This window comes from Bos taurus, chromosome 18, assembly GCF_002263795.3.
Source record: "Bos taurus isolate L1 Dominette 01449 registration number 42190680 breed Hereford chromosome 18, ARS-UCD2.0, whole genome shotgun sequence".
NCBI classification, from domain to species: Eukaryota; Metazoa; Chordata; class Mammalia; order Artiodactyla; family Bovidae; genus Bos; species Bos taurus.
The window spans coordinates 55,510,343-55,529,713 of NC_037345.1; the positions used below are offsets into that span (position 1 = coordinate 55,510,343).

The following is a 19,371-nucleotide window of genomic DNA, read 5'->3' on the forward strand; positions in this document are numbered from 1 at the left end:
CGCCCCCCGGAGCGCCGGGCATCTGGTCCTTAACTCCCGCCGGGAAAAGGTAGGGACATTTGGGACTCCGGGTTGCGGCGATGGCGCTTCGCTGGGGCATCGTGTCGGCTGGCCTTATCTCCAGCGACTTCACGACGATGCTGCGGATGCTGCCTCGCTCTGAGCACCAGGTCCTCCCTCTCTCCAGAGACCTGGGGAAGAGTGGGCGGGGGGTCTGAGGGAGGAGGGAACTAGGCTTCTGGACTTCCGAGCCCCACAAGGCCGTGAAACAACCTCAAAATCCGTATCGCTCTTTTCTCACCTCTGTCTTTTTAACACGAATTACGCGAGGTTTGGGAGAGTCTTGATCTGATTTGTTGTGTAAGAGAGACATTTAAATATTAGGGAGTTTAATAATCGGGGTTGAATAATCGTCTGCCTCAGATCTCTTTTTCCCAAACCCAGGTGTCCAGCCCCCGGTCACCTCATCCCCCAGGACCGCATCCCCCGTCCCCCGTTATGGGAGTTATCAATTTCTCCATCCCCACGGAGGCCTTCTCCATCACCTCACTCCCATCTACCCGTCTTCCTTACCTGCCCCAGCCCCTCCAGTCTGACTCAGATGTCCCTCTAGGTAGTGGCGGTAGCGGCCCGTGACCTGAGCCGGGCGAAGGAGTTTGCTAAGAAACACGACATCCCCAAGGCCTATGGATCCTATGAGGAACTGGCCAAGGACCCCGACGTGGGTGAGTGGCCCGGGCGGCGGCGGGGGAGAGGGGGCGTCACGGGGGGTGCTGCCTTCAGGCTGCTCCGTAGAAGAAGCGAGGCTCTGCGCGATAAGCCAATCCCTCTGGGCGCCCGAAAGGACTCTGGGCTGGGAGACGGGACGATAGGATCCGGTTTCGTCTGAAATTATCTGTCCGGCATGAAATAAAGAGTAGGGGCCACACCTCCGCGGTAAAGGCAGGGCTTGAATTTCTGAGCGAGGCCTTTCAGGTTTTAAATACGACCCGTGTGGCTCGGGCTTCTGCGTTCCAGAGGAGCCTGGATGGAGAGGCAGGGCAGCGTAGTTGGACAACAGCCTGGCTCTGGAGTCAGATTGGCTGAGTGGGCATTTTCCCCTCTTCTGCTTGCCCTTCTCAGGTTCCTCATTTTTGAAACGGGCAAAATAATAATCCTACTTCTTGGTGGTGTTGTGAGGACTAAGTGAGTGAATACGATAATTTCAGAAGACTGGAAATAATCTGAAGGAAATAGAGTGATAGTAGAGAATGGTTTTATTGTTTAGTCGCTAAGTAGTGACCAACCCTTTTGTGACCCTGCCAGGCTCCTCTGTCCATGGGATTCTCCAGGAAGGAATACTGGAGTGGGTTGCCATTCCTTCTCCAGGAGCTCTTCCTGACCCAAGGATCGAACCTGAGTTGCCTGCATTGGCAGGCGGATTCTTTGCCTCTAAGCCATCAGGGAAGCCCTTCAGTTCAGTTCAGTCGTTCAGTCCTGTCCGACTCTGTGACCCCATGGACTGCAGCATGCCAGGTTTCTCTGTCCATCGCCAACTCCCAAAGCTTACTCAAACTCATGTCCATTGAGTTGGTGATGCCATCCAACCACCTCATCCTGTGTGGTCCCCTTCTCCTCCTGCCTTCAGTCTTTCAATCAGCATCAGGGTCTTTTCCAATGAGTCAGTTCTTTGCATCAGGTGGCCAAAATATTGGAGTTTCAGCTTCAGCATCAGTCTTTCCAATGAATATTCAGGACTAATTTCCTTTAGGATGGACTGGTTGGAGCTCCTTGCTGTCCAAGGGACTCTCAAGAGTCTTCTCCAACACCACAGTTCAAAAGCATCCATTCTTCGGGACTCAGCTTTCTTTATGGTCCAACTCTCACATCCATACATGACTACTGGAAAAACCATAGCTTTGACTAGATGGACGTTTGTTGGTGAAGTAATGTCTCTGCTTTTTAATATGCCATCTAGGTTGGTCATAACTTTTCTTCCAAGGAGCAAGCATCTTTTAATTTCATGGCTGCAGTCACCATCTGCAGTGATTTTGAATCTCCCCAAAATAAAGTCTGTCACTATTTCCAGTGTTTCCCCATTTTCCATGAACTGATGGGACTGGATGCCATGACCTTCGTTTTCTGAATGTTGAGTTTTAAGCCAACTTTTTAACTTTCCTCTTTCACTTTCATCAAGAGGCTCTTTAGTTCTTTGCTTTCTGCCATAAGTGTGGTGTCATCTGCATATCTGAGGTTATTGATATTTCTCCCTGCAATCTTGATTCCAGCTTGTGCTTCATCCAGTCCAGAATTTCTCGTGATGTACTCTGCATATAAGTTAAATAAGCAGGGTGACAATATACAGCCTTGACATACTCCTTTCCCAATTTGGAACCAGTCTGTTGGTCCATGTCGAGTTCTAACTGTTATTTCTTGATCTGCATACAGATTTCTCAAGAGGCAGGTCAGGTGGTCTGGTATTCCCAGCTCTTTAAGAATTTTCCAGTTTGTTGTGATCCATACAGTCAATGGCTTTGGCTTAGTCAATAAAGCAGAAGCCCTTAGCACCGTCCAAATGGGAAGCTAGAGTTTGACCACTGCGGTAGGACTTCCTACCTGCTTGGAGGAACACAGGCTCCAGGAAGCTTGGGGGCGGGGCCTCTAAACGGTGGGCGGTGCCGGAGGTCTCAGTGGGTGGGGCTATTGATCTCTACCTTTCTCCTCCCGCCATAGAGGTGGCCTACATTGGCACCCAGCACCCCCAGCACAAGGCCGCAGTGTTACTCTGCCTGACAGCGGGCAAGGCTGTGTTGTGCGAAAAGCCCATGGGTGTGAACGCCGCGGAAGTGCGCGAAATGGTTGCTGAGGCCCGATCCCGAGGCCTCTTCTTTATGGAGGTGAGGGTGGAGGGCCCTTCCAATATCCCACATTAGAGCTACTTGCTATGGCTAAACGTGATTGTCGGTCAACAGTTTTGGAGGAACACAAGGGTGGATTGCCAAGAGTTAAGATGACTACAAAATGAACCAGGGTCCTTGCGTTTGTCGGGATGCCGTTGAGCTATGTCAGGGAATCTACTAGCAACATCTCCCCATGGGTGGGAGCCATTGCTTTTGGCCCTTAGCAAACATGGCCGCCTGAAGGATTGTGCGTCAGCGTCTCCAAAAAAGATGCCGATAGTGAAAGGAGCACAAAAACCGCAATGGGCTTAGTTTGGGTGGATTTACAAAGTTAGAGATCCGAAGTAGCAAGGAACCCCCTACCAAACCTCAATGTCAAACTGCCTTTGTTTTTACCCTTATCAGACTTGGCTACCTATAGGGACCTCTGACATCTTGCAAATTGCCAGTAATTAAAATGGCCACCAACACCAATGGCTAATGCCAGAAGTTAAGATGGCCACCACATGACACCATCCGCCCCACCACCACCCCAAGCTTTTTTCATGTTAAGGAGTATTATGGTTCTTTTTCCTTTTTGGCCACACCAAGAGGCATGTGGAACTTTCCTGAATAGGGATGGAACCTGTGCCCCCTTTGGAAGCCCAGTGTCTTAACTGCTGGACCACCACCAGGGAAGTCTGAGTATTATGGTTTTTAAACATTTTGCTGTAGGTTCTGCCAGTAGTCACAATAGCTCTTACTTCCCCATGTTCTGTCTAGTTATCATACGCTCAGTATTGCTGAGCCTCCTAGACTGCAAAGTTCTATGTGCCCAAGAAGTAGTCGAGATAGCAGTGCCAAAATTCTGTGAATTTATTATTTCTTCATTTTTATTGGCACCTAATGTGTACCAGATTCAATCCTAGGAACTGGGGATTCATAACATACAAGACAGAGGCTCAGTTTTCAAGGAGCTCAAGATCACTTTAGGTCATGGAAAAGGGGTAACCCCAATGTCCATGGACATGGGCTTTTGTGGACATAGGACTGAGCTGTTCATGGAGCACAGACACCCTGTCCCAACTTGGGTGATGATCAAGGAGGTTTCTTGTGGGTAGAGGCCAGAGAGGGAAAACAGAGTTAAGACTTAAAACAAGAATTTGCAGATTTCATTTCATTAGTATGAAATTTTGGAGAAGGCAATGGCACCCCACTCCAGTACTCTTGCCTGGAAAATCCCATGGACGGAGGAGCCTGGTAGGCTGCAGACCATGGGGTCGCGAAGTGTCGGACACGACTGAGCGACTTCACTTTCACTTTTCCCTTTCATGCATTGGAGAAGGAAATGGCAACCCACTCCAGTGTTCTTGCCTGGAGAATCCCAGGGACGGGGGAGCCTGGTGGGCCACCGTCTATGGGGTCGCACAGAGTCGGACACGACTGAAGCGACTTAGCAGCAGCAGCAGCAGTATGAAATTTATCTTGGACAGGTCAAGATTTCTGGCTTTAGAGTCAGAGGACTCTAGATTCCAGTTGCCCAGTTCCTAGCTCTGTGACCCTGGGCAAATAATTTGATTCAACTGAGCCTTAGTTTTCTGATTTAAAAAATGGACATAATGATAGCTATCTGGCAGAGATGTTGGGAGAACTCATTATGCACAGCATGTACATATTGTCTTGCTCATAATATATACCCAACAAATGCAAGCTGACGTTAGGCAATGGGGAGCAACAGAAGGGGACTGGGCAGGGGTGAGACAGGGTCAGCTCTTAGAGAAGGAAAGATCCCTCTGGGCCATGTGGGGATTGGACTGGAGCGGAGAGACTGGGCATGTTAATTTGCCAGGGCTCCTATAATAAAGTGCTACTAACGGACCAGGTGGCTAAAACAACAGAGATTTCTTTTCCCATATTTCTGGGGAGTTCTTTGGTGGCCTAGTGGTTAGGATTCTGGGCTTTCACTACAGTGGCCTGGGTTTAAAACTGTGATCCTGCAAGCCTCATGGTGAAGCCCCCCCCAAAAAATAATAAAATTTTTTAGAAATTAAAAAAAAATAAAATTTTTAAAAATAAATATTTTCTCATACTCTGGAGGCTAGAGAAGTCAAGGTGTCAGCAGGGTTGGCTCCTCCTGAGGCTTCTCTCTGTGACTTGCAGATGGCAGCCTCCTCCCTGTGTCTACACATGGTCTTCCCTCTGGGCAGAGTTGTGTCCTAACTTCCTCTTCTTCTAAGGACACCAGTCCTATTGGATGAGGGCCCACCTTAATGACCTCATTTTCACTTAATTATCTCCTTAAAAAACCCCACCTCCAGGAACTTCCCTGGCAGTCCTGTGATCAAGACACCATGCTTCCAATGTAGGGGGCGCATGTTTAATCCCTGGTCAAGGAAATAAGATCCTACATGCCACGAGATGTGGCAAAACACACACACACACACACATATACACACACCAAATACTTCACATTAGGGGGTTCTGGGGAGGGGTTGGGCCTCAACATGAATTTGGTGGGGAGACAATTCAGCCCGTGACATTGGGGGACTGGTGTAATGGTTCAGATAAGGAAGGACAAGGCCGGCCTTGGGGCTGCAGGACTGGAGAGGAGAGAAGGTGGCAGAGAGGGTCAGGCTAGACACAGCTTGGGGACTGCCAGGCTGTGGAAGGAAGACAGAGGGGCCTTGTTTGGGGAGCGGTGGGTACCCACTCAAGACTGAGTCCTCGAAGAGAGAAAAACTGGTTAACTTTTGGGTCCTGATCGTTTTCCTTCTCTTCCTGCATCCTGCTTTCTTCCCTCTGTGGTCTGCAGGCCATCTGGACCCGGTTCTTCCCTGCTGTAGAGGCTCTGAGGTCTGTCCTGGCCCAGGGAACTCTGGGGGACCTTCGGGTGGTTCGGGCAGAATTTGGGAAGAATCTCACCCACGTACACCGGGCCACAGACTGGGCCCAGGCGGGAGGTGGCTTGTTAGACCTTGGCATCTACTGCCTCCAGTTCATCTCCATGGTCTTCGGTGGGCAGAAGCCAGAGAAGATTTCAGCTGTGGGAAGGCGCCATGAAACAGGTACGGTCTATCCTGGACTTGGTTGGTTGGTTGGTCAGGTCACTAAGTTGTGTCCAATTCTGCAAGCCCATGGACCGTAACATGCCAGGTTCCTCTGTCTATGGGATTCTCCAGGCAAGGAATACTGGAGTGGATTGCCACTTCCTTCTTCAGGGGATCTTCCTGGACCAGGGATCGAACCTGTGTCTCCTGCAATGGCAGGTGGGTTCTTTACCACTGAGCCACCAGGGAATATCCTGGACTAATAGGAGTGGATCCTCTCTTACTGGGAGCAGTGAACTGGGGATAAGTCTCCTCCCTGATGAGTATCAGGTTAGACAGCTAGAGAAACTTCCCACATGAAGCCACCCAAGCTACCCCCAGCCTGGGCCCAGAGTTGAGAATGTGAGCAGGGTCTGTGCTGGGACTTTGCTGTGTGATGTTGGCCAAGGGACACAACATCTCTGAGTCTTAATCAGTTACCAACTAGTTACCTAATTAGTTTTAATTAAGTAAAATGTCAATAATAGAGTTATCATAAGGAGTTAATGAAGTAATTTTTGAAGCAAATGGTAAGCAGTTATTGAATATAAACAATTATTATTTTTTGCATTTGTCTCAGTTAGCCTTTGCTGCATAACAAACTACCCTAGAACTTAGTGACCTTAAATAACAATCATTTATTAGCTTGTGATCCTGTGGGTCGGCAATTTGGGCTGGGCTCAGCTTGAGTGGTTCTTCTGCTAGTCTTAGTCGTGTAGCTGCAGTTGGTGGGCTGTCCCACTGGAGCTGGATGCTCCAGGATGGCCTCACTATGTCTTGCAGGTGTTCGTCATTCTATGGGGAGCCTTGGTTCTCCTTCACATGGCCTCTCCTGCTGGCTAACTCAGGTTCATTCATATGGTGGTCTCAGAGTTCCAGGTGGAGCAACAGGAAGGTGGACCTCAGCATGCAAACACTTTTCAGACCTTTGCTTCTACCATATTTGCCACTGTTCCATGGCCCAACATCAGCTCAGATTTCAGAGGTGGGCAAATAGACTTTACCTCCTGATGGAAGAAGCTACTGCAAAGAGGCGCTCATAGAGGAACAAGAGGAATTGCTGTGGCCATCTTTGCAAACTGCAGAAAGCAATGAATAGCCAGGAAATTAGTACATGAGAGGAAGGTCACTCTTTAGAAAAACTGTCTCCGTCTAACATCTGGCCAGTTCCTAGGCTAAATAGTAGTTATAAAAACAGATCCTGTTTACTAAGTGCTACCTTAATAGATATTAAGGTTATTATAGATTATAACTTTAGGGTTATTATAGATATGACCTTTCTGATATATTAAAGTTGTCTCCATTTTACATATTAGGAAACTGAAGTGCAGAGAGGGGTAGTGATTTATCCAGGGTCACACAGCAGACCTGGGATAAGAACTTGGGCTTAAAAGAGAGCTGAGTCAGGGGACTTGCCTAGCAGTCCAGCGGTTGGGACTCTGCATTTCCACTGCAGGGGCCTACAGGTTTGATTTCTGGTCAGATAATTAGGCTCCCCCATGCCACTTGGTGGAACTAGGATCCCAAGTTCCAAAAAGAGAGAGGGCTGAGTCAGTAGACTCCTCCATCTGTGGCCTGCCTGATGTGGAACCAGGCTAGTACTTTACCTGCTGTGTTTAATTTTTAACTAATGCTTATATATCACTTATTGTCATCTAAATAGTCTTCTAAGTACATTGTGCATTTTATAGCACTTAATGTAATACCTGAAATGGCCTTATGAGGCAAATTCTCTTATTATCCCCATTTCAGAGATCAGGTAACTGATTCTCACAAACCTATACAACAGGTATTTACAATGGAGGAAACTGAGGCTTAGAGAGGTAAAGTCTCTCTCTCTTTACTTTTTTAGCATATTTTTATTTATTTATTTAGATTACATCTTTACTGTGATATAATTCACATACCATACAATTTATTCATTGAAAGTATATAATTAAAAAAAATAAAAAAAGAAAGTATATAATTTTGTGGCTTTAGTATAGTCACAGAGTTGTGCATTTATCACTATAATCAATTTTTAAATTAATTTTTATTGAAGTATAGGTGATTTTATGGGATTTTCTAGGTGGCTCTAGTGGTAAAGAACCTGCCTGCCAGTGCAGGAGACAGAAGAGATGTGGGTTCGACCCCTGGGTCAGGAAGATCCCCTGGGGGAGGACATGGCAATCCACTGCAGTATTCTTGCCTAGATAATCCCATGGACAGAGAAGCCTGCCAGACTACAGTCACAAAGAGTTCGACACAATCAAAGCAACTTAGCACACACGTGCATGCATCATACAGCAAATGTAGCATGGAGACATAGTCAATTTACAATATTGTGTTAGTTTCAGGTATATAGCAAAGTGATTCAGTTATGCATATACTATAGCCACTCTTTTTAGATTCTTTTCCCATATAGGTTATTGCAGAGTATGGAGTGGAGTTCCCTGTGCTATTTGGTAGATTCATATTAGTTATCTATTTTATGTAGTGTGTATATGTCGATCCCAATCTCTCCCACTTTATCTCTCCTGAAGTGTAATCAATTCTAGAATATTTTCATTACTCAAAAAAACAAAAACAAAAACCACCAATTTTCCCAGGCCCCTGAGCCCTAACCAACCACAAATCTGCTTTGTGGTTCTATGGATTTGCCAAATATTATTCTTGCCTGGAAAATTCCAAGGACAGAGGCGCTCGTCACGCTACAGTCCACGAGAGTCACAAAGTGTCAGACACGACTGAGTACATGAAGCCAGACATTTCATATGAATGGAATCCTGCAACGTGTGACTTTTGTGTCTGGCTTCTTTCATTTGACATGTTTTCAGGGTTCATCCATGTGGTAGGACATATCACTACTTCTGGCTTCAGTCATATTAAAGATGAAATCTCAGGACTTCCTTGGTGGTCCAGTGGCTAAGACTCTGCGCTCCCAGTGCAGGGGGCCCGGGTTCAATCCCTGGTCAGGAAACTGGATTCCCTTGTGGGGCATCTAAACATTTCACATGCTGCAACTTAAAAGAGCCCACATGCTGCAACTAAGACTCAGTGCAACCAAATAAATACTTACAATTTAGGGAAAAGAAGATATCTTGCCCAAAGTTCTTCAGACGGGACTTTTTTTTTTTGGTTGTGCTGGGGCTTCACTGCTGCTCAGGCTTTCCCTGGTGGCAGCGACTGAGGCTACTCTGTACTCACAGTGTGGGTTTCCTGTTGCGGTGGCTTCACTTGTGGAGCACTGGCTCCAGGACATGCAATAGCTTCAGCAGGCGGGCGCATGGGCTCAGTTGCGTCGCAGCTTGTGCGGTTTTCCCAGACCAGGGATCGAATCTGTTTCTCCTGCATTGGCAGGCGGACTCTACCAATGAGCCTCCAGGGAAGCACTCAGGCAGGATGTGAGGCCAGGCTTGCCCTTGTCCTGTGCCTTCCCCAGGTGTGGACGACACTGTCACTGTGATACTCCAGTACCCAGGAGGGGTCCACGGCAGCTTCACCTGCAGCATCTCTGCCCAGCTCTCCAACACGGTGTCCGTGAGTGGTACCAAGGGCATGGCCCAGGTGAGGCACGGTTGGCTGAGCTGGGATGGCTCCAAGTACTGGGAACCAGGGCCCTTAGCGAGAGGAATAGGCCAGTCGTGGCTGTTGGAGATGGATGGGGACTGAACGTACCTCTTCCCACACCATTGATAAGAAATTCATCCTCAGCTACTAGGCCATGGGATGGAGTTTGGACCTCCAGGCTCCTTCCTGAGGGTGAACCCATTGGTCTGTCAAAAGTCCTTAGTCCTTTCTTGGGAGAAACCAGTTCTTAGTCACCACCCTCTGAGAGCAGCTATCACCTTTGGAATTGCACTCAGGACAGAATACAGGCATTATCAAATGGCAGCTTCATGGGGCTTCCTGGAGCCATGTTGCTAGAAAGAAATTCTATTCTCAGCAGAAGAATTTGTACCTTGCCCCAAACTGGAACTGCAGAATCTGCCCCAGCTGTATCTCTGTATTTCCATTTTGACTTAGACTTGGGTATGGGAATAATTTAGGCTTCCCCAGGGGCTAAAACAAAATGGATAAGCAGGTGATGGGTTGTCTCTGCTCCTCCTTGCAAAGGGGGATTCCACAGAGGCAATGATAATCTGTCTTCACGGCCTGAGCACAGGGTTACAGAAAGGTTTGTTCCTGGGGAAATGAACAGACAAGACAGTCTTGTACTGTGGCAATCCTGATGCTAAGAAATAATCCTCCAGCAACCAGGGCAGGGCTAGGTTGGGTGGGGACCCAAACCCTTCCTGAGGATGGCGGGTGATCGGTGCTTAACTGACAAGAGAGAGCTCCTGAGCAGCCCTGTTGGTGAGGGTGGTGGGACCACCTCTTATCTCTTCTCTCAGCTCCTCGACCCCTGCTGGAGCCCAACAGAGCTGGTGGTGAAGGGGGAGCATAAGGAGTTCCCACTGCCTCCAGCCCCAGGCAAGGAGTTCAATTTTACAAATGGAATGGGCATGAGTTATGAGGCCAAGCATGTCCGGGAATGCCTGCAGAAAGGTAAGCATGTGGAGAACAGGGGTGGGAGGGTGGGAGGGTAGCAGGGCAAGCCTGGTAGTGGAGGTGGGTATCCTCTCTACTCATCCACTCAAGCAACTGTTTAGAACTACATCTCCCAGGACCTCCTGTGGCATCCATATGTTAGAACCATGAATTAGTGTGCCTCATGGGATTCTGGGAATTGTAGTTCTTTTGGTCTTCGGGGATATGAGTAGGAGGGTGTCCCTAACTGCACTCTCTCCCAGGCCTGAAGGAAAGTCCTGTGATTCCTCTGGTGGAAAGTGAGCTCCTGGCTGACATCCTTGAGGAGGTGAGGAAGGCCATTGGAATCACCTTCCCCCAAGACAAACACTGATGTATGCTCTGAACAAATAAAGACATGCTGGGAATTCTTTGGCTGTCCAGTGGTCAGGACTCGGCACTGTCACTTCTGGGGCCTGGGTTCAATCCCTGGTCAGAGAACTAAGATCTTGTAAGCCTCAGGGCATGGCAAAGTAAATACAAAAATTAAATAAAATAAATAATAAAGTTGTGTTTCCACAGAGATCTTGGCAGTGGTGGTTCGATAGGAGCTGGAGAGAGCCCACCATCAAAGAGGTCACTAGAGCATAAATTGGTTGGAAGGATGAGAGTGGGGGAAGGTGGGGTCAGGACCGTATTTCCCACAAGCTCTTGGAACAGACATGTGTGGGAAGATCCACAGTTTGCCTGCCTCGGCCTGTGTGACCTTGGCTGGGGAATAGTGTATGGGTAGAAGGCATCCCTAACTGCACCCTCCCTAGCCTCTCTCTTTGTCTCGTCATCAGGAAATGGGAGATACCACACTAAACACCTTCTGGTGAGGATTAAATGGGCCCTAGCACACAGTAGGTTCTCTGTAGATGTTAGCCAATGGCCCTTCACTTTGAGGTCAGGCCTCCAGAAGCTCCAGGCTCCCATTAAGGTATAGAGAATCACGGGACTTCCCTGGTGGTCCAGTGGCCAAGATACCATGCTCCCAATGCAGGGGGCCTGGGTTCAATCCCTGGTCAGGGAACTAGATCCCAAATGCCGCAACTAAGAGTTCATATGTAGCAACTAAAGATTTTGCATGCCACAATGAAGATCAAAGATCTCAAGTTCCAAAACTAAGACATGGCACAGCCCAATAAACGAATAAGTAAAATATTCAAAACAAGGGGCTTTGCTGGTGGTCCAGTGGTAAGACTTCACCTTTCAATGCAGGGGTTCTGGGTTCGATCCTCAATTGTGGAGCTAAGATCCACATGCCTCACGGCCAAAACAAACAAACAACAATAAAAACGTAAAACAGAAGCAATATTGTAATAAATCCAGTAAAGACTTTAAAAATGGTCCACATCAAAAAAATAATCTTTACAATCAAAACAAAACAAACCTTTGCTTAAAAAAAAAAAAAAGAAGATATAGAGAGTCATTTCAACAGGAATGTTCACAAGTATTCAGTGGTCTTATTGGCAAAGCCTGGGTCATATGCCCCTCTGTGTGGCAGGAGTAGGAAGTCATTCCCACCCAAATTACAGAGGGTTAGAATGGGGCTGTATGTGGGCACTTGGCCAACCATTTAGGGTTAACTTTGTGCTCTAAGAAAGATCTAATTTCCATATTTTACCGTAGCAGTGAGTATAGGTTAGGTTATGTTACAGTAACAAACAATCCCCAAATCTCAGCTTAGCATAACAAGGTTCTTTCCTCACTTGTGTTATATATTGACTGAGAGTTCTGGATTGTATCTTTCTGGGACCCAAAATGACAGAGCCGCTAGTATCTGGAGTCCTGCTGGTCAGGTGTGGCCAAGGAAAGAATACCCTGGAAGCTTTTGTACAAAAACATAAATGCTCTGACGTGAAAGTGATACACAGAATCTCAGAATGTATTGGCCAAAACTAGTCATGTGACCTGAATGAACTACAGAGAATCTAGGGAGTTCATATCTACCACATTCCAGAAGATGAGATGGACATATTGGTTTTATGACACTAATAACTCTCACTATGAGGAAATAAGAAATTTGGTAGAAATTTCAGAACACTGAGAGACATCAGTTAAATGAGTTTTCTATTTGCTTGTTATACCTTGTCATAGTTTTTCTTCTGAGGAGCAAGCTATGAGAAACCTAGACAGCATATTAAAAAGCAGAGACATCACTTTGCAAACAAAAGGGCCATATAGTCAAAGCTGTGGTTTTTCTAGTAGTCACATACAGATGTGAGAGTTAGACCATAAGGAAGGCTGATTGTTGAAGAACTGATTTCAAACTGTGGTGCTGGAGAAGTCTCTTGAGAGTCCCTTAGACAGGAAGGAGATCAAACCAGTCTATCCTAAAGGAAATCAACCCTGAATATTCATGGGAAGGACTGATGCTGAAGCTGAAGCTCTAATGCTTTGGCCACCTGATGCGAAAAGTCAACTCACTGGAAAAGACCCTGATGCTGGGTAAGACTGAGGGCAAGAGAAGGCGGTGATAGAGGATGAGACCGTTGGATGGCATCACCAACTCAATGGACATGAGTTTGAGCAAACTCTGGGAGAGAGTGAAGGACAAGGAAGCCTGGCATGCTGCAGTTCATGGGGTTGCAGAGTCGGAGATGACTTAGCAACTGAGCAACAACATTGCTTATTCCAAGTCCCACTATGCATCATTCAGCTATCACCATATTGGGTTTCAGTCCTCTGCTTGCTTGGTTTCAACCATTTAATTGTTGGTAGAGATGCCTAGATGTCGCCTCTGATAGAGAAGTTTCACTGGACACATGACTGCACAGCTAAAGACTACATTTCCTAGGCTCCCTTGCGTGTGAATGGCTTTTGGCCAATGGGATGCTGGCAGCTTCTGAGTTATGGCCTTAAAAGGCAAGGAGGATGGCAACCCATCCCGATTTTCCCTTCCTGGTGTGGAGATGTCTTGGACGTCGGTGTGTCCACCTTATACTGTGAGATGGAAGTGCTGTGTTGTGAATGGTGAGGCAACAAGCTAGAATAGAAGGCTAGAAGAAAGACATGATCATGGAAGTAAGCATGCCCCAAGATCTTCAGGATATGTTGGCAAACTGGACTCAGGAGAGCTGATGTTTAGTTCCAGTCCAGGTCTGAAGGCCTGAATACCAGGACAGTTGACGATACAGGTCTTGTCTGAAGGCTGGCAGCTCAAGACCCAGGAAAAGCCAATGTTCTAATCTGAGTCCAAGGGTGGGAAGAAAGTTAATGTCATAGTCCTAAGATAATGAGGCAGAAAGAATTCTTTCTTATTCAGAGGGTCAGTCAGTCTTTTGGTTCTATTCAGGCATTTTATGCAATCTACTTTACTAAGTCTACTGATATAATATTGATCTCATGCAACAACACCCTCACAGAAATACCCAGAATAATTTTAGATCAAACATCTGGGCATCCTGTGGTCCACTCAAGTTGACACGTAAAGTTGACCATCAGGGGCTTCCCTGGTGGTCTGGTGGTTTAGAATCCACCTCCAATGCAGAGGACATGGGTTTGGTCCCTGGTCTGGGAAGATTCCACATACCATGGAGCAACTAAGCCCTTGTGCCAGAACTACCAAGCCAGCGCTTTTGAGCCCATGAGCCACAACTATGGAGCCCATGTGCCGCAACTACTGAAGCTTGTTCGCCTAGAGCCTGTGCTCCGCAACAAGAGAAGCCACTGTAATGAGAAGCCCGTGCACTACAGCCACTCACTGCACCTAGAGAAAGCCCTGGCAGCAACAAAGATCCAGTGCAGCCAAAAATAAATAAAATAAATCTTAAAAAAATTAACCATCATGCTTTCTGACACTGGAACTATCCTCACTGTTAATAGCACTTAGGGTTGCAACTTCTTGGACCGTGACATGAGAGGGGAATAAACTTCTGCATTGTTTAAGCCACTGTTATGCTGATCTTTGCTAAAGCAGCTGAACTGGCGTGCCATCTTATATTTTCAAAAGATATCTCCTCTCCCTGCTCATATCCTTCCATTGAGAAGTAGAGTCTAGTTTCCCTTCCCCAGAAGTGCAGTGGGCTCCTGACTCCTACGTAGCTGTTGCAACAAGGCAGAACTGACACTGTATGCTTTTCGAGGTCAGATCAGGAAAGGCAGTGCAATTTCTTCTTTGTTAGCTGAAATTCTCTTGAAACCTTCAACCATAAGGCAATAGTTTGGCTGTCCCAAAGCCACCAAGCTGTAAGGCAACTGAAACCATCCCACACTAAAAAATCACAGGGACAGAAGGAAATGGCAACCCACTCCAGTATTCTTGCCTGGAAATTCCATGGACAGAGGAGCCTGGTGCACTATTGTCCATGGGGTTGCGAAGAGTCAGACATGCCTGAGCACGCGCACACACACGTGAATATCTGTGATGAGTATCTTTCTACCACTTTCAGCTCAGCATCTGCCAAAGTGAAATGATCACTTTTGGATTCTCCTGTCAATTTTGCTGTCCAATTTTCATCCTTTGTAGGATTTTCTGCATTGGAAAAAAGGTCAACTTTGTCCACACTCCTACTCAATAGTTTTTTAATATTTGTGAAAGTGAAAGTCACTCAGTCGTGTCCGACTCTCTTGAGACCCCATGGATTATACAGTCCATGGAATTCTCCAGGCCAGAATACTGGAGTGGATAGCTGTTCCTTTCTTCAGGGGATCTTCCCAACCCAGAACTCGAACTCAGGTCTCCTGCATTGCAGGAGGATTCTTTACCAACTGAGCCACTAGGGAATTCTTTTACTATTTATATGTAATGGCTAACCTTAGAAATTAGAATCTCCTCTAAGATTTAAAAAGAGTCTCTGAGCTTTCTTTAACTTAACTGGAAAAGACAACCATATACACAACAATGAAATTTATAGGGAAAATTGAATGTCTGTATCAGTGGATTTGTTTAACAGTTTTTGGTCCATGTATGTATGTACTTGAAGTCACTCAGTCGTGTCCGACTCTTTGCGACCCCATGGACTGTAGCCTACCAGGCTCCTCCGTCCATGGGATTTTCCAGGCAAGAGTACTGGAGTGGGTTGCCATTTCCTTCTCCAGAGGATCTTCCTGACCCAGGGACTGAACCTGGGTCTCCCGCACTGTAGGCAGACACTTTACTGTCTGAGCCACCAGGGAAGTCCTTTTCTTTGGTCCATCGTTGGTGCCTAATAAATGTTTCTTTGTGTGGATATGAAAAAAAAAAAAAAGGAACCACACGGAAAGTCTTGAGGTTCCATGAAAATAAAGAGATGCTCCATCAAGTCCCAATACCCTTCAGTCTCCCTGCTCTTCCAGTTCTAGCCATCATCTGACTGCAGACGTTGAGTGACCCCAAGCTGGAAATGCCCAGGGAACCTGGCTCAATCTCACTATCCACGGGTCTATCAAAGATAATAAAATAATTGTTGCTTTAAGCCACTAAGCTCTGGGATGACTTGTTACACAGTGACAATGAACCAGTACATCTAGTATAACTTTTATAACCCGATAAATGGGTTCATTTTTAATATGTCTAAGCAGAAATCCTACTCGTTGTTCTTCACCCCAGAAACTTACCTAAATCAGCCACCAGGGCCCTCTGACCCTCAATAACTTAACATCTACAGCACATTAGCCCTCTCCTCTGTGGCCCATCCTCGGTGTGCAAAGAGTTCTTCTTTGTCTGGCGTGGCAGTCAGTTTCTTTTTTTAAACTGAAGTACAGTTGATTTACAATATTGTGTTACTCTCAAGTGCTGCTGTTGTTTAGTTGCCAAGTCGTATCTGACTCTTTTGTGACCCCGTGGACTGTAGCCAGCCTGGCTCCTCTGTCAATGGGATTTCCCAGGCAAGAATACTGGAGTGGATCGCCATTTCCTTCTCAAGGGGATCTTCCCAACACAGGGATCAAACCTGCGTCTCCTGCTTGGTAGATGAATTCTTTACCACTGAGCCACCAGGGCTCTCAAGTATACAGCAAAGTAATTCAGTCACGTTGTTCAGTCACCCAGTCGTGTCCAACACTTTGTGACCCCATGGACTGCAGCATACCAGGTTCCCTGTCCCTCACTGTCTCCTGAAGTTTGCCCAAGTTCATGTCCATTGCATCAGTGATGCCGTCCAGCCATCTCATCCTCTGACACCCTCTTCTGCTTCTGCCCTCAGTCTTTCCCAGCATCAGGGACTTTTCCAATGAGTCGGCTCTCTGCATCAGGTGACCAAAATACTGGTGCTTCAGCTTCAGCATCAGTCCTTCCAATGAGTATTCAGGGTTGATTTCCCTTAAGATTGACTGGTTTGATCTCATTCTGGTCCAAGGGACTCTCCAGAGTCTTCTCCAGAACCACAGTTCGAAGGCATCAGCTCTTTGGCGCTCAGCCTTCTTTACGGTCCAGCTCTCACAACCGCACGTGACCACTGGGAAGACCATAGCCTTGACTATACGGACCTTTGTCGGCAGAGTAGGGTCACTGCTTTTCAACACACTGTCTAGGTTTGTCATAGCTTTCCTACCAAGAAGCAATAGTCTCCTGATTTCATGGCTGCAGTCACCATCCACAGTGATTTTAGAGACCAAGAAGAGGAAATCTTTCACTACTTCCACCATTCAGTCATATATATATACTTTTTGATATTTTTTTCTAAGCTGTTTAAAATTTTTATTTACTTATTTTATTTTTGGCTGTGCTGGGTCTTTGTTGCTGCACTCAGGCTTTCTCTGTTTGCGGTGAGGGTGAGTGGGGCCTACTCTGTGTAGTTGTGCTGCATGGGCTTCTCACTGTGGTGGCTTCTCTTGGGAAGCAAAGGCTCTAGGGCACTCAGGCTTCAGTGGTTGTGGCGTGTGGGCTCAGTACTCCCCGGCTCTAGAGCATAGCATCAGTAGTTGTGGCTCACAGGCCTGGTTACTCTGTGGCATATAGAATCTTTCAGGACCAGGGATGGAACTCATGTCCCCTGCATTGGCAGGTGGATTCTCAACCACTGGACCACCAGGGAAGTCCTCCGCTATACATTATTATTAAAATACACTGAAGGACTTCCCTGGTGGCCCAGTGGCTCAGATTCCACACTCACAATGCAGGCGTCCCGGGTTCAATCCCTGGTCAGGGAACTGGACCCACATGCTACAACTAAAGATCCCACATACCACAAGAAGACTGAAGATCTTTCGTACCACCACTAAGGCCTGGCACACCAAATAAATCAATATTTTTAAAAAGATGTCAAAAACGAAAGAGCAAATGACAATATAAAAAATTTTAAAGTAAAAAAAAGAACCAAACAACAGAAAAGAAAGCCCTGTCCAAGTGATACAGTTGCCCTGGAGATAGCACCCATAAGAACTGGACAATTTTGGCAAATCCATCTCCTTCTCCGGGCTCTGGTTTCCTCATTTGTAAATAGCCTGTACTTATCCTAGATGTGGCTCAGAGGTTAAAGCATTTGCCTGCAATGTGGGAGACCTGGGTTCGATCCCTGGGTCGGGAAGATCCCCTGGAGAAGGAAATGGCAACCTACTCCAGTATTCTTGCCTGGAGAATCCCATGGACGGAGGAGCCACGAGGTGGCAAAGAGTCCGACCGAATGAGTGACTTCACTTTCACTATCCTAGACGTATTAGTTATCTGTTGTTGTGTAACTGATTGCCCTCAAACGTAGCAACTTAAAGCAACAATAAATGTTGATTGTCTCACACAGTTTCTGAGGGTTGGCAATCCATTGAGTGGCTTGGCTGGGTGGTTCTGGCCTAGGATCTCCCATGAGGTTGCAATCGGGATGTTGGTGGGCACAGCTGTCATCAGAAGGCTTGACTAGGGCTGGAGGATGTGCTTCCAAAGCCGCTCATTCACGTGGCTGGAGGACTTGGTTTCTCCACATGTGTGTTTCCCCTGAGGATGATTGCTTGAATGTCCTTACAACATGCCAGCTGCTTCCTCTAATAAAGCAAATGATCCAAGAAAGAGCCAGGCAGAACCTGCAGTGACTTTTATGACCTAACCTTGAAAGTTACACTTTGTTATTTCCACAATATCCTATTAGTCACACTGTCAGTCTATTCAATATGGGAGGGGACTATACACAGGGGCGTGAATACCTGTAGGTCTCATTGGGGGCCCATGATGGAATTGGACTTCATAGTTCTGATATAGCATCTTTATTATTGTAAACAATTTTGACTTCAGAACTATCAAAAAGGTTCCCCCCCCCAACTAATTAACAGTTGTACTGTTTAGAGATCTGTGCTGCTGCTGCTAAGTCGCTTCAGCCGTGTTCGACTCTGTGCGACCCCAGAGATGGCAGCCCACCAGGCCCCACAGTCCCTAGGATTCTCCAGGCAAGAACACTGGAGTGGGTGGCCATTTCCTCCTTCAATGCATGAAAGTGAAAAGTGAAAGTGAAGTCGCTCAGTCTTGTCCGACTCTTAGCGACCCCATGGACTGCAGCCTACCAGGCTCCTCCGTCCATGGGATTTTTCAGGCAAGAGTACTGGAGTGGGGTGCCATTGCCTTCTCCATTAGACATCTGTGGCAGCATTAAAAGCCCTTTCTTCCTTTTCTGTAATTGGGATGGAAGGAGGGCTAATTCATTGGGCTGGAATAACACACAAATAAAGCAAGCTTCTAAATTAATAGAAAACACTGTTTCTCCCAAGGACATGCTTTCTTACTCACAGAGAAACTTTGTTCTCTAAAATCATCAAGTGTTAAAAATTCAATCAGTAAAAATGAAACATTGCACTCCCACTCTTGCCTGTGGGATCTAACTCATTTGATACAGAGTAGCAGCTTCAATTTCCAACTCAAGAGCAGAGCAACGGGTTTCTGGACCCAACGGTCCACACCCACATTAATCTTGTAGTTTGCAAGGATACAGAACCCTGGTTCCTTTCACAGTCCACCAACTGCTTGGCTTTGAGCCTATCATATAGTCATC

General features: G+C 46.7%; 2 protein-coding genes across 2 annotated transcripts in view; one reads left to right on the plus strand and one right to left on the minus strand.

Moving 5' to 3' along the window:
* TULP2 (TUB like protein 2) overlaps nucleotides 1-19,371 on the minus strand; it is a 60,399-nt gene that overhangs the window by 31,625 nt on the left and 9,403 nt on the right. The gene's annotated exons all lie outside the window — the stretch shown is intronic.
* On the plus strand, nucleotides 49-11,015 carry DHDH (dihydrodiol dehydrogenase). The gene is made up of 7 exons (NM_001076469.1): nucleotides 49-170; nucleotides 614-725; nucleotides 2,713-2,876; nucleotides 5,671-5,923; nucleotides 9,366-9,490; nucleotides 10,318-10,471; nucleotides 10,717-11,015. Exons 1-7 carry the CDS (start codon nucleotides 81-83, stop codon nucleotides 10,824-10,826), a joined length of 1,008 nt encoding a protein of 335 aa, NP_001069937.1. The 5' UTR covers nucleotides 49-80; the 3' UTR covers nucleotides 10,827-11,015.